Raw genomic sequence first — 16,190 nt, forward strand, 5'->3', positions numbered from 1 at the left:
ATACCAGAAGGGAGAGTGCAAAGGGGACGGAGCCAGGCTCTTCTCAGTGGTGTCCGGTGACAGGACCAGAGGCAATGGGCACAAACTGAAACACAGGAGGTGCTGTCTGAACACCAGGAAACATTTTTTCCACTGTGAGGGTGACCAAGCACTGGCACAGGTTATCCAGAGAGGTTGTGGAGTCTGCCTCCTTGGAGATACTCAAAAGCTGTTTGGACACAGTGGTGGCTCTAGGTGGCCCTGCTTGAGCAGGGGGGTTGGACCAGATGACCTCCAGAGGTCCCTGCCAACCTCAACCATTCTGTGATAGGCAGCTGACAAAGTCTTTGTGTATTAGCAACATCTTTGCCTTTTGAAGTGCACGATGTTGTTGGCTGACTTTTTTGTGTGCCTTTGGCACTGCAGAGTGACCAAGTTCTGTCTCAGACTTTCCCAAATCCTGACTCCCTTTGCTCTCCCCAGTCTAAGGTTACTGTGAATGTATCTCATGAAGCTATTACAATGCAATGTTTGACAAATTTGTCCTGGTTTGGGTTATTGCACAATGGCTGTGCCGGCACAGTTAGTTTAGCCAGGTCACAAGCTCTGACAAATGGCCGTGTATGACATGTAGACCACAGAAGTCTCTAGCTCACTTCAGTTGCAAGAGGCTATGGGGTTAGCCCTTGAGACCACACTCCTCATGCTCCACTCCATGGAAAAAATTACCAGGATTCAGTTTCTAAACTCACAGGCACACTCTGTTCACATGGAAATTAACTGCAGACACCCAGCTTCCCTCAACATGCATTTCTCTCAGTCCTGCACCTCCCCGTCCCCTCAGTCCACCTCTGCTATAGCAAAAAAACCCTAGACTCCCAGTTTCACTTCCAAAAGTTTTTCAAATTCCTTGAAGCCTTGTATAGCTCTTTCCTCTTTCTAGCTATCTGAAGCAGAACCTTAAGATCTGCCTTCAAAACTTTCTGTCTCTGGGTGGATCCAAAGACAACAAACAGCAATTTATTGTTCTTTCTCAATTTGGGGAATTGGGAGCTTGCTCCTCTCAAAAACGTCCCAGACGGCCTGCAGTGGTGCTGTCTGATATGTATACAACAGCACTGATCTCCAGTAGTGCAGAGTACAGTAATGCTCTAATGGCTCTAGTTAGAAAATAGGATGGAAGCGTGTATTTGATGCACGTTTTGCCAAAACCAGTACTCATCAGAGTTTGAAAAGCTGACAGAGTGTAGTAGTTGTCAGACATTTTTTTCTCGCTCTTCCTTAGCAGCTGGTGTTCATTAGCTGGGCTCAGCGGAGCACCACTGCTGTCAAGCAGGAGCGAAGTTGTTATTAGTACTAGATAATCTCCAGTCATGAGACTGGGCTTAGTACCCAATAAACTATTAGGTACAGATGTAAATTCAGTATGCTTGTAAAGCAAAACACAGGTCCACCCACATGGCTGTGGCCAGTGAGGGCTGGAAGGAGGGGCTGAGAGAGTGTATTCTTTTACTTCAGCTCAATGCTGATGCATGAGAAATTGCATGTTTTATACTAATAATGAAGTTGAGCAGAACTGGGAAGCAGGCACTGTATCTGTTTGCCCAGGCCATCCTAGCCAGCATGTTTTAGTACCAAACCGCAGCCTCTCGAGCAGTAGGTGCAGTTTCCAGTTTTATGAACACTTTGTGCATCATCAATACATGTTCAGAAGGGATTTTTGTCAGGGTGACTGTGCTGATTCCCTTTGCTACCTCCATCCAAGTCCCCTCTCCTTGCCTTCACTGTGGCTGGATGTGCAAAAAAACAAGTGGATGCCACAAAACCAGGACACTGAAAGCCCAGGACAGAGGTATATCAGTCCTGGCATCAGAGTGTTCCCTGCGGGGAAATACAGGCTTCTCCTATAGCATATCAGCAGCCATGGACATACTTTGCTCATCTTGCACACAAAATGTTTTCAGTATGAACTCTCTTCAGCCTCTCTGCCTGAATGTCAGCTACATAAACTATTCAGACCAGTAAGGCGTTCAAAAAACAATTGCCAATTTAAGGCAGTCTTTCTTTAGAGGACAAACAATTGCAAAAATGTGGGTTTTAACAGCACCCATTTGAAATGTCACAGGGAAGACAGGTACAACACTGTCCCAATGAGGTTTAAGAAGTGAAGTGTCTGAAGTGTAAAGGAGAAATGACTCTTCGGGTCAGCTGGGCCAGGAACAGGTTTTTCTCCCATTTTATATAAGGAAGATGGAAGATGTCGTTGGGCATTCCCTCCCCCTCCATAGTTCAACATCAGCTCTAATTAAGGAAAAAAACAATGAAAAGAATACTGTTGTCCCCCCAGCAGCTAGACTGTGGTAATGAAGCAGGTTTTTACATTGATAAAGTGTCAGGGGGAGCTGGGGAATGTGCAGGCAAGAGTACAGGCACCTGATACTAGTCAGAAAACTAAGAGTGGAGAAACTTCGGTAGAGGTTGAACTGAGCCCTCGAAACTTCAGGGAGAAAATGTAAAAAGCTGATTGCACACTATGCAGAAGAGGAAGAGGAAGACTGCAGCCTGTTCAGCATAGCACACAGGGTTTGAATGTCCCTCTGGAAGTGTTTTGTTTCACAGGGGGGGGTTGTTTATTTTGAAGTTAAGAGTATTTGCCTGGAAATAGGGTCTTTGTTACTTTGGAGATTATTGATTCCTGCTGCTAATTCCTTATTTGATGTAATAAGCCTCTTTGTAACATTCATTTATTTTGCTGTAGAAATACTTATGAAGCAACAACAACAACAAAAAAGATTATCACTTTATGGTTCAAATTTAGCTTCCAGGTAATTATGTGCATCTCAGTAACTTCGAGAGAAGAAAATGCAGATGGGGCAAGAATTCTCCTGAGTAAAAAATACCTTGTCATGCTTTTAGGCTACTAGATTTAAACCTAAAGGTGATGATGTAACTGTGAGCAAATCATGTCTAATATCTTGTCAAAATAACAACTGTGCAGTTTCCTAACGCATGGGTTTTTTTAATTTTAGCCAGGTGAATAATTTCTTCTTTTTTTTAAACTAGACCTTCTTGGTATTTTCTGTCTCTGGTGCATGTTTTCATTGATGTTCTGTGAGAAGCTACGATTTAACAAAAAATATTTCTGGACTTTGCTAATGCATAGAGGTAGAAGTAGGCTCTGGCAATGAAGGTGTTAAATACACACCAGCTGGAAGGGGACAGGTTGTGTTCTTGAATGAGGTGGGAATTTATACAATGGGCAAATATCTGGGTAGGGTGGTGAAACATGAATTTCTCTAGAAAGGTAAGAAATTAATTCGCTAACAGTGATGCAGGTACAAAAGAATGAGCGCTGTAAAATGTATGCGAAGACCCAGTCTGATCAGCAGGTATCACAGATCCAGATGTGACCATTAAATGGCTAGGAATGACCTAGACATCTGCACTGCAGCTGGCAACACAGCTACTGGGGAGAGCTGTCCTTGTAACCTGGTTCAGTAGATTTGTGCTTGTAATTACATAGCAGTTACTGCAAGAAGAGTTGTGTCTACTGGAGTTGGCTGAATAAGGGATTTTTTGCGTTTGGTACTCAAATGGAAGAAAATAATTAACAAGTGGGGTAGGGAAAACTGAATAAAAATAGGAAATTGAGGCATTAATTTTTTATTACAAACTGAAAACTAGCATTTCAGGTCAGAATCAAATATTTGTCCAATGTATTTTTTAATGCCTTTTTAATTTTATTATTTTTTAAGTAAAGTATGTCTAGTGAATTATTTTCTCAGCTGAAACTACTCACTAAGTTTGACCTCTCCTCGCAGACAGTTTCTGACCTGCTGGAACTGCCTGCAGTTTTTTGGCAATTTTACTGTTTGTCACAAATGTTTTGCCCAGCTCTAATTCTTAATCTTCAAGTAAAAATTCTAGGCCACAGCCCTTTGCAGTAAGTCACTGCTATTTATCACCTGCCTTTCATGCAGTCTGGGGGTCTGAAATCCCTCTGGCACAACATAGTTAATCACTCTTAAAGCTCTCAAATTTGTTCACTTCCAGGAATTTTCCACTTCAGTAACAAAACAAAGTGTGGGCACCATTCTATTTCCTATGCATCTTTTCTCCTAGAAACTGATTTATCATGATTTTGAATTGCTAACACTGCCAACTTCTGTTATAATAAAAGCGTTTATTTGGAATTCCTGTATTGTGGCTGTTCCGAGTCACTGAGTATTTTAGCTTTTGATTCATTTCTCAGAAAGTGGATAAATTGCTTTTTTTTGACATTACCAATGTAAAGTGCCTGTTTGGAGATGAATTTGATTTCTGCAGTATTGTTCGTTTGCCTTTCTTCATGCTGGCACTGGTAAAATGGTCTATAACAAACTAACATGGTCAGGGGATATACATAATTCCTCCCCCTCTGTTTGTTGAGTGGTCTGTAACTGCTGCAGTAAGAGAGGAGTCTTTTTCAAGTTCACTGTATAACTGTTGAGCTTGCCGTCAGCAAGCTGGTGAAGCTCCCTCTCCAAGTTGCCTTTGTTAAAACCAACAGCTTTTTGCATTTTGGATTGAGATTTGCCATGATGGTCACAGATTATTTGGACTGCCAACCAAAATTGGTTTGTTTGTTTATGTGTTTTAAATGTCCCTGTCTTCATATTTTAGGATTACAGTTGCATTAGTGCATATGTGAATAAGAATATAGGGTGCTGTTGCTTTTTTAATTAGACAAATCGCATACTGACAGTGCTAGAAGTGTAAGATACATGCTAATGCACAGACTACGTACATAGTCACTGTGGTCCATATATAATCACCATGTAGTCACTGTGGTCCAGAGAGGCCCATCAGGAGGTCTGATCTTCACACATATAGGGAATATGGTTCCTCCATTATGTGCTTCAGCCCTTAACCCATCCTCAGCCCCAGAGGCTGCTTCTCAGTGTAGGCAAAATTTTAGTTTGTGGCAGCAGATTTCTCAGAAGAGGATCCTTAGAGGAGAGGGGTGCTTGGAAAGATCACTGGGGTTTTAGAGGGTTGTGAGAGGTTTGGGGAGTGGGGCTGTGCTCCCCTTGTCATCCTTCAGCATCCCTCCATGGTTTCTTCCCTGGCCCCACAGACCTTCTTCCAGCCTAAAGCGTTGCTTCCTCTCTCCATCCTGAGGCCACCACACATGCACAGGAATAACTGCTTTATTCCGATATCAAACCATGCTCAACAAGCGAGCTTCCCTGAGCACCAGGAGCCGGGATGAGGGGACGTGCCAGGAGGGAAGGGAGCTCCACTGTTCTGGCTCTTGCTTGGAGATGGCTCTGCTTTTAAGAGTGTAACTTTTATGGTAAGCAGAAGCCATGTGCTGGAGACTAGAGGGATACCCCAAATTTGTTTAATCCAAGTTGCTAAAAGCGCCAGGGGGTGGTGTCACAACTCCAGTCACAACTGGCCTGGGGTTTGGGCACCCTGCCTCAGGTCTGTTGTTTGGCAGAATGGTCCATAGGATAGTCCAGGAAGCACTTCAGCAGCAGAAGACTGGGGACACCTTTGCAAATATATTAATGGTGATGTGGTCTCCTACAGATCTTCCAAATACAAGGTTACACCTCAAAGCTGAGTAAGTGCAGAAGATGGCAGGAGAAGCCTCCAAAGACTAGTGTTTGCAGGAGAAGAATATTGTATTTAACCAGAAGAAAGTAACTTACTATGAGGAGTAAGGCAAATAGTGTTTCTAAGGTTTAGCATCTAGATATTTCCTTCAAAAATGCATCTTTAAAGACTTGTTGCTGTAAGTGTGTTTGTTCACAGACACAAAACCACATTACTATAGAGAGAAGAGATTTTAAAACAAACCAGACACAATAATGCCTATAGATAGCAAGCATATCTGTTCAGCTCAGATTGATTTTCGTGGTGCCATTTTATTCAAGTCATTCATGGATTGACCTTGAACTGTGAATTATGATCTCTTTGGCTTTGTAAAATCAGCTTTTGGTTCAATATTATTACCTTTGGAGAAGCAAGTGTCTTCTCACAATGCTGTACAGACAACAGAAGGACAATCACTAACATTTTAGAACATTTTTTTCTTTATTACAATGGGTCCTAACATCCATCTGTTTTTTCTGGCATGCTTTAGATTTTCAACCACCGTTTATTACATTTTCCCTCTGAATTTTTAGTACTCAAAAATATCCCATTTTTATTGTTCCAAAAATATATTCTTGAATTAGATACATAGTAGATGCCCTCCCCTAAAAAAGATTGTTCTTTGTTTCCTACTGCGGTTGTTGGATATTTTGTACTTGGGATTAGGGATAAGAGATTTGAGAATTAATGCTGAAAAGCTCATGTGGTGTAACTATCTTAATTCTGCCATGCCCTTTTTTTTTAAATCATTTAAACTTGCATGACTGTATTTTATGTGAACAGCCAGCATTTGGCTAAAAGCTTTGATGTTAATGAAACAGTACAGAAATGAAACAGAGGAGGCTCCATTTTAGAGCTTGAGGTGTGAAACACGAGCTTGCATGAGCTTGCAATGTTCCACATATCAGTAGGCATTTTGCAGTCAGTATTATTGAAAAGGGGGCCGAAATCTGAATTTGTGTGTCTAGCACTACTTGGCTTTATCTTTACAAAAGAATGAGAAATTAAGTAATTCCTTGGGAAAATGCAGGTGTCTGCATTGTGATGCTGTGGTCTAATGAAAGATTGATGACTTGGCTATGTCATTATTCACTCTGTTTCTACTCAGAGTCATAGGACTATCTAGTCATTCCTTTATTTCTTTTAAGAAAATACAGAGTTCATGGCCCAAGATGATTCTGCTTTATTTGGGTATTTTAAAGAAATATGTTCTGTATATGATAGGCAAGTTTTTAACTTCATGCAGACATAATGAATTGTTGAAATCTACATTTTTAGTATGATTCTCTTTCCCTGGGAGACCTAATCTGGGCAGCCTGTCCTTTCCTGGGGAGCTTGTAACTCTCCCAAGAGTAAATCAAAATCATAATAAATCAATCCCTCGGTCAGCTGAAACAGAAAAGACTGCATTATTTGAGCTGTGAGTCAAGAATGGGTTCACATGGGCTAAAGAATGAGAAAACAAATTGGTCAGGTTTAGAGTTTTAAACAAAGGGGCAGCTTGGTTATATTTTTCACTATCCACAGATGCTTGAGCAAGCAGAAAATTTGCTGATTAGTTTTCCTAAAAATCTTCACCGCAATCTAGACTAGGCGGAGCTTTAAAGTTCATATTGAAGCTGTTTCTCAACACAAAACCAAGTCTGGGATAAGCATAATTTTGGGGGGTAGTAAAAGACGGCTTAGAGCCTATATTAAAATCTGAATAATTATAGTTGAAAATCTGATTTTCCTGCAGAGCCCAGCTGGATACATGACTGCAGATGTGTTACGGGAACTGTTATTGTGTTGGTTCACGTGCCACACTGCTCTTTATTTCTTGTGGTGCGCTAGGAAGAACTGCTGAGCAAAAGCATTGCCTCTCTCCTCCAGGACATGGGACTGTTGTAGCTATCCTGGACCAGGCAGTTCAGGGAACAAACTGGGATGCTGAGGCAGCAGAAGTACCTTGCCAGTAAAACACCATCAGAAAGTACTTAGGTCTTCAACTGATACTTACCAGTTTTTAAATTTTCACCAAAAGCAAGCACTTGCTACCAAAATTGTCTAACTAGTTCTCATCTTAACTCTGTCTCAGTGGTGCTTCACCCATTTTCCCAGGGATGAACAGGGGTCTCTGCCCACTTTGGTCTGTTCTAGTCATTGCCACAGGCTTCTTTATAGCTGCAGAAGCACCACCATCTCCCAGGGGCTGAATGTTTAAAATCAACAGGGAAGTGGAGAGCAGTCATTACATGGTAACTGAATCGTGGCAAACACTCCTTATGGTTTTATTGCCTTAATTTCTCAGGAAAAGGAGTTATAAGGCGTATTATCATGACTGATACCAGGAGACTTGTCACACAGGAAAGAGAGCTTAAAGGAAGAGATAATGTATCCTACAAATTAGCCAACTTCTTAATGGAGTCTAGTATAGGAATTTTAGTGGTGTAAAACTCTTACATTTGCTTCTTTGGGTAGGGATTTTCTATTTAGTACACCTTCAGTTTATTCACTCATTGATAAATCTGTATTTAATCCCATTTTATAAATCCTGTTAGGAGAAAGATAGCTCTCTGTAGCCTCTAAAGTCTGGCTGGCAATATCTGGGCTGATACTTCAGAGAAAGTGAACCCCCAGGCTTACAAATATTTCTTGCTCATTGTGCAGTGACGTAAGGAAAGGTGGTAGTTCATTTCTGCCCTCTGCTCACAGTTAACTGGCAGAAACAAATACAAGATTTTCTTCTCCATTTTTCTCTTCCAATTTTCTGTACTTGGCATGGGAGTGCAAAGAGCCCCTGGTACCCTATACTTCATCAATATTGCTTTGCTATCAGCATTATTATTGGGAAAGGCAGGCTAAATTAAGCAACAGTAAGACTCTTTACTCCCATTGAATTTTCCTCATGTCGAATTATATAGCTGATGTAAATCAGCACAATTCTACTGGCTTCAGTCGGGCTCATTTATGCCAACTAAAGAGCAATGTGACAAGTAGTTCTTTGTAGCAGCTGGCTTCTCACGTGCCCAGCTCAGATTTACTTCTCTCTTAGAGCAGTCTCAAGGGTGGTATGAACCCAGTTGCAAGTGAGTAAAAAGGTTTGCATCTACAGAATAAATTCAGGAGCTGCTCTGGAGGTTATGCCCCACTGTGCTCAGAAGTTATTTTACATCAGGGTGACTTAAGTCATTAGGAACAGCTGTGTAAGCGTGGCTGGGCTCAGAGATGTTTTGGTGATGTTCTGGACACCTCACCATACTGCTGTGTGCCCTTTTGTGACCACCCGTGACCTGTTTGCCCATCCGTCCTGCTCTTGGTGACACACCAGATGTCACCATTCAAGCGCTGCAGAGCTGCTGGGTTCTGCCTCTTGTATCTGCAAACACTCATTGTTAATAAGCCTGGCAAGTGTATTGGGGCATCATTTTCCAGCAAGCCCTGTACTATATCCAGCCATTATACTTACAGATGACCTCATGCTAAGCTCTTAAATTTTCTTGTCCTCCAGGCAGAGGCAAAGATGAATTCCTGGTACCCAGAAAACACATATCAAGCACCATCCTGTTCACATAACAATGAGCTGGATGGCATTAACCAGCCCTTTCGCAGAGCTCATCACAACAAAACAAGAGATGAAGGAGGGAAAACCCATGACTCCTAGTAGGGGACAGCCTAGGCAGCCAGGAGTGCCTTGCTTCAAAGGTGCTACCAGACAAAAGGGCTGCAAGAATCTGACCGTCAGCCCCACAACTAGTTGGCCACTGTCCTGAGAGCCCTCTGGGTATGGCCACACTGCAGAGCATGCTGCTATCACTGTGTGAGCTCTTCATTTAAGTGTTTTGTATTGCCTGGGGAGATGTACGGCCAGTTTTTCCTTTTATTGCTCCTGCAGGACACTGCCACATGCAGCAGAAACTTCCCATTCTGAGTTCTCGGTTTGCTGGGCAGGCTCCAAACAGTAGCATCCATCAGTGAAAATGCTGCCTTTCATTCCTCTGGCTCCTTGAAGAGATTACACCCCCACCAGCCAATATTTTAGGTCTACAGCAATTGATTTTGCATGATTGTCCCTCCTGCCCCCAAACTCCTACTCATCCACCATGATGTGCCCAGCCTAGCCCAGAGCAAATTCAAAAAAACAAACAAACAAACCCCTACCAATGTCCTTACAAAGAGCTGCTCAGCTCTTCTTGTATAATTCTAGCACAAGGAGTGTGGTGCATTTTGATCATGCAGGGAATTAATTCAGAAAATTGGTTTGCTGTCTAGTTTATCTTTGTAAATGTGAGCAAACTGTTTTATTTTTCACTGACAGCCTCATTTAGATATTATTTTTTCAGTGAATTCCTAGCAAGGCTTTCTTTATGTCACCATAAATTGTAGGAAAGTTTTCTTTGCAGTAAAACCTTTGTCAGTGTATTTGGAAAACCGCTATTAACAATATTGCAAAAACATTTGAAGTGTAAACCAGGCAATACATTGCAAAGCACAAATTATAAAAAACAAAATTTCCTATCCCCTTGAATGCCTGAAGCTTATTGCAAAACTGCATGAATGGCACAGTGAAGGTCAAGCATGTTCACGCAAGAGATTTTAGATACAGAAAGTGCTGTTAAAGGTTGTTACTTTTTAAGGCCTGTCTTGCCTGTTCCTTGGTTAGACATCTATGCTCATACAGCTCCATGAAACAGCCAGTTACCTTTCTGATCAACAGCAGCACCGCACATCTCACTCGATTCACTCAATTCTTACAGTTTTCACAAGCAGATCTGTTCTTTGCTGTTGCACCAGGCTCCTTCCTCACCTCCATTTTCTCCTGTTTATTCTGATTGTGCTGCTAATGAGACACTTGTTTCCTGACCTCTGGCCTCTTGACAGCCTCATGCAGCCCCTGTGATGTTAAATGAAATGAGGCACAGCAGCAATCCAGCAATCAAACCACTGAAACTGACCTCTGCAAGCTAGGTGGGCTTCATTAATATTTTTTTATTCTGGGCAGCACAGGAGGGAAGGTAGAAGTGGGGAGGAATCATGCCTGGTGTTTGCCAAGATCAGAGCAGCACACTGGAGATGCTATACTGAAATTTGGTGTGAAAAAACCTATATCTTTGCAGCCATGGTAACAAAGCCATAGCTGCTTACGTTTCTTGACTTACAGGTTCTGTAACCAGTATCAAGATTTTCAAAGATGGTAATGTTAACAGCTGTTCAACATCTGGCAAACCTAGAAGTCAAGAGGCAAGAAAAAAGAACTAAAATGATGCTGTTCTGAGGAGCTGGTGGAGTTGTTTGTAAAGCCCAAAGATAGTTTGGGGGCAGAAGTCACTGTAGCAGCAAGAGAAGAAATGAAATGAAAAGAGCAAGAGACCAAGAAAAGGGATAATTACGAGAGCTTGGAAGGCAAGGGCTGGGGAAGGGGCTGGGTTTGTTTGAGGAGCTCATCAAGGAGGCACTCACAACAAGGGAGCAGGAGCAGGCTCAGTCAGTCCAAAAGGATGTTGGAAATGGGGATGTAACAGCAGTTCACGGAGATGAAAGCAGACACTGGTACTGGAAGCCATGAACCTCCACAGCTTCTACTCATTACCTTCTTCATCCTCTAGCTGTGCTTCACTGCTTGCACTGTAAGGACTAGTCATGATATTGTTCCACTACAAGGGTACCTTATCTTTTCCTACTGCCTAAGTCTTGCTATTAAAAATTCTTGGGTTTCTAAGAGTCCAGAAGCGATCAACAAGCCATGAATGCATATAGCTTCAGATCTCCAGACTGAAACTATCAAGTGTCGTGGCTTTTTCTGTGCAGATAGCTTCAGATCTCCAGACTGAAACTATCAAGTGTCATGGCTTTTTCTGCCATGTAAGTGCATTGCTTGAAAATGGTGGTCATCATTTAGGCAGGAGCACTGTGCAGCCTGAAAAGGGGGGATAATGGGACCTATAAAATAATTAGACTCTCAATGGGGAACACAGGTATTCTTGGTTGGCTTTCACTAGGGGCACTACCAGGCAATGTGGGGAAGAATCCCACAGTCTGTAGGTCTCTGAGCAGCACAGGAGTAGAGCATGCATATAATACCAAGGGCATACTTGGAGGAAATATCTGTCTTCTTGTGTGGAAGCAATGACACAGTGAAGTGAAAGCTTTGTTAAAACGCATATACTTCATGGCAGATACCCCAGTAAACACATAGAAGACTTGGTCCTTTTTGTAAATCACCTATGCAGATAGATAAAACTTTTGCCTTTTGTTAGAAGCGCTCCAGTGTGAACTGTTTTTGACAGAACTGTTAGCTGAGTCCTTCAATCCTTGTTTCCTTGGAAAGGGGAGGACCTTTTGGGGAGCATTCTCTTCAGACTAACTTCTCCTTTTGCTTGTTGTGTGATGTTTGTTTCTATAGAACCAGCTGCAGACTGGATGGCTGGAGTCCATCCTTAACACCTCTGATGCATCGTCTTGAAAAGCATCACGGTGCAGTGGATTAAAAACATCGTGTAACTCAGTTCCTGCAGACATGCATGGTGGTGCTAAGAGTGGCAACTTTTTGATTCTCATGTGCTGCTAGAAATAAAGTAGTTTTAATTGCTTCATAGTCCTAAGGTGAAGTCTCCCATTAGCAACAGCTACTGTATCTTAAAGTTGGTAATAGCAAGCACTTGAATAGCACTTTCTGTCTTCAGAGTACTTCGCAGACATTCTTTATTTCTGAATTAAGGATGAGTTTCTGTCCCTTTCAACACTTTTCCAATGAGATAAATGTTCAATCTGCCATGGGAAAGAGACAAAGCTAATGACTCCAAATTCTCCACTGGAATAGGGCCATGATCTGCTGGGTTTTTTTCGTGGTGTAAAGTGGCCCCAAAGGACGTACGGCTGGTATCACCTTTGGTGGTGGAAATCTTCAGGCTATTTGAAGTCAGATGCCTGTAGCGCTCGTGCCTTCGTATAGCTAGTGTAGGGGGTGGGCTCCTACCCACCCCATGTGCTTCAGCCCTGTGCACCATGCACGATGTGAGGGGCAGGGGTATTGAACTGGTGCACAGGTGAGCTCCCGGCTCTGGAGAAGGCTGGGGATGTGTGCGCGTCTCTGAGCAGCAGCTCAGCCCCTGTGTTGTGAGGAGCCATTGTCAGATGTCTCTCATCCAGCCTTGCAGATCAAGCCCCATTTCAGTGAGCTTCTGTGCCCTGGGTCAGGGGAAGCATTCACTGCAGAAGATGAAGCCATGCAGCTGGCATTCATATCATGTTTCCTATCAGTACCCCGTATCTCACAGGGGAACTGATATCCAACTGGCAGAGACTGCGGACCCCAAGTTGGGAACGTCTCTGAATGACGACGTCTGAAGGAAGAGGAGGCTCTGTCCTGTCACTGGCATCATTGACAAAACTCCCATTGACTCGGAGGAGAGTATGAGGAGGCCCAACAGTGCTGACTTCTGATGTCATCTCTCTGGTTTACTTTGTTTTCCAAAGACCCCTTTGTGCTTCTCTCCCTTGCTTTGTATTCTGAATATTCAGACCGTTTCTATGCTCAGGGTCCCCATTTGTAACTAGACTGCATTTTCTGTGACCCTATTACGTACAGGTTGACTAGCAAGTCATGCTGATCCTTCAATACAAGATTTTAATAAAAACCACGAGAGGAGGAGGAGGGAAGTGAGGGTGCAGAGGAGGAGGAGGGCTGCTATTGTTCTGCCCTCAGCGCTGCCAAACCATCCCTTGTTTTTTCTGTGGACTGTCTGTGTGTTCAAACGCTGTTTGAACAAACGGGGCACAGTCAGGAGGCTGGCAAGAGGGCAGTGAGAGGGTTAGCTGGGTCTTAGCTAGAAATACTTGCGCGAGTCGGGAAGCAGGCATGGGAGGAAGGAAATTAAGTGGAGACATCTGTGTAGCTTAGCTTTCAGCAGCTCTGCCTGGGGTAGGGGTGGGAGAGTCATGCCTAAGATGACATAACGTATTTTGTCTTTTGTGAGTTGAAAACAGAGGAAACTGCGAAAGCGAAGCATGATCTGTGTCACGCATGGTCCGGGCGTACCAAGTACATAATGGAGCAGTGTCAGTGCTTTCTGCTCTGCCTTTCATACCCCAAAATAACTCTTCAAGACAGAGAACTGAGGAGAATGTGATATGGTCCAAAAACTGATCTTGGACTTTTTTCGCAGACGACTGAGCCAGAGGCCGACTGCTGAAGAATTGGAGCAGAGGAACATACTGAAACGTAAGTCCTGATACTGCTGACATTTAACCTGAAGCCAGCTAGTTTGGGTTAGTTTAGAAGTACGTTGGGTGTTTTTTATAAAACATCAACTATTCTGTATATGCATCATTAATAATAATAAAGTGTATCATAAATGTAAATAAGCATGCAAGTCTGTAGCAACATCTAGAGCTGCAGAAAGAATTCCTTAAAATCAGAGTCAGTAAATTCACAAGAATGAACAATCTATGGGGGGGGAAAACCCAAATGCTGAATCTTTTTTTCAAGTCCTGTTCCAAACAGAGGGTCGGTCATTCTGAAAAGCCTTTATGCAGCTCTTACACAGATGAGTATCCCATTATAAGTTAGTAAAGGCATTAGGGCATGGCTTGATTAGTTTTCCTAAAAATCTTCACAGCAATCTAGACTAGGTGGAGCCTTTATTCAATTAAAAAAAGAAACCAATGTGACTCAGTTTATTATTTCCCTGAAATGTTCCTCTGAAACTCTTCCTTTAAATCAGCCAAAAACTTGCTGATGGATCTTCAAAATGTGGAATGATATTTTAAAGGGACAAAATACCATTTAGAGACCCTGATCTGAGTTAAGTTAGTAGATACATTGCCACCAGCTTCAAGGAAGGCAGGACTGAGTCTAGCACAAATGTCGTCATCACATGAATGAATAAGAAAAAAATGAGTTTCTTTACTCACATTGAAGTGGTTTGAATATTTAAAAAAAAAAAGCTGTTTATCTTATAGTTGTTACTTTGGAAACAGAAAACAAAAGAAACAAGTTCTTCTCTTTTTAAGTTAATAAATGCATCGTTCCAGGGAAATTTAAAAAATTACTACAGAAAAAAGTGTTCCTAAATGATACCTTATATATAATGTCTCCTTAGGTAGGTCTGTAATTTACCTTCTCTTGTTGTTCAAATAACTGGATTGTACAGAATCATAAAAATGTGATAGCAGCAGATTAATTCTCTGAAAATTAGCAGAATTGATTGATTAAATACTTCAAAATCAAATTCCTAGCAAGTTAATGATAGTGTTAATGCTCAGCAGGGTTTTTTCATCTGTTCATGTTATTACACGTGGCAGACAAAGAGAGAGGCACCACTGTCAATGCAAAGAGAGAAAAGACCAGCGTGGGCGAGCCCAAGGCTGCCAGAAAAGCCATTTGTTTGGGGCCAGACCCCTTTTGATAGCTGTGCTCCTACCGTCTATTCCTAATGCCCGTGACTGGCCGCTGGAGGAAGTCAGAGGCAGAACCTGGGGAAATAGGTGGCACATCCAGATGTGATCGTCTCACAGGCAGGTAGCAGAACAGCTGGACAAGGGGGAACCTGCAACGTGACTGATGCCAGGCTCAGGCAAGAAGGGACAGAGGCCAATTCTCTGGGCAGCTCATGTTATCATCCCGGGACTTATGAACAAACATGTGTCATGCACCACCTGGCACTGGTGCGTGACCAGTAAACACTGCCCTGGCACTGGTGGGGGTTGCTGGGGAGAGGTGGGGGTCTCGGGCAGCTGCTTTGGCAGCAGTGTTTGAACCAGCATCAGCAGAGAGGCAGCATCTCCAACACTGGGTGCCTTGCAGAGGTTCCTAAAGGTCACGTTGCCAAGCGCAGCAGTCACGTAGCGACCTGAAGATGTCTGTCTTACATTTCAGAGGAATTATCCCCTGAGTCACATTGGTTTCTTTCTTAATTGAATAAAGGCTCTTAAGTGACATGGATGTGTTTGAAAATATTACCCTGGATCCAGAACTATATTGTATTTCCTAAATGGAATTTTTGTAGCTTGGTTCCTAAGCACAGATCTGCTCCAAAACATGTGTGTCTTGGTAGACAAACAACTTCATAATTACAGGAAAAAGTAATGTGGTATTTCCAAGGCATCCCAACTTTTGGTGAAGCACAGCAGGAAAGGAACAAAAACATTAAAATAGTTACATAATTTAAAAAAAGAAAGCATAAAAGTGCTCCACCCTTAAACAAGTAAATATAAATAGTGTCTGGTTTATACATCACTTTATGTCCTTTCCCTAGAGTTCTGAGAAGGAGAATTATAATAAATATAATGGAGCCTAGAGAAAAAGAGACATAGGAAGCAATAATGAAGAGTGTAAATTCTCTGCATAAGCAGGTCAAGCAATTTGCAAAAGCCTAGGTCAGAGCACAGACGTGCGTACACACGTGCACACACACACACAGAGGAAACCCAGCAAGCTCCCGGGTAGACTAAATAGGATTTCCTCTGCAGTTAAAGCTGAAATCTTCTTGATTTAAATGTCATGTCTGGTACCATGATGTTCCTGTTACATGTATAACTGCATTATTGCCCATTCTGATGGAAAGAAATGAGGCAAAATGTGGTTGGACAGC

General features: G+C 42.5%; 1 protein-coding gene across 1 annotated transcript in view; it reads left to right on the top strand.

Moving 5' to 3' along the window:
* The window catches only part of PHACTR1 (phosphatase and actin regulator 1), a 312,826-nt gene that overhangs the window by 274,723 nt on the left and 21,913 nt on the right, over positions 1-16,190 (top strand). The window contains exon 12 of the mRNA XM_030041742.2: positions 13,764-13,819. Within this exon, the coding sequence (XP_029897602.1) occupies positions 13,764-13,819 (56 nt within the window). The remainder of the gene's footprint in view (positions 1-13,763; positions 13,820-16,190) is intronic.

This window comes from Aquila chrysaetos, chromosome 18, assembly GCF_900496995.4.
Source record: "Aquila chrysaetos chrysaetos chromosome 18, bAquChr1.4, whole genome shotgun sequence".
Lineage (NCBI taxonomy): Eukaryota > Metazoa > Chordata > Aves > Accipitriformes > Accipitridae > Aquila > Aquila chrysaetos.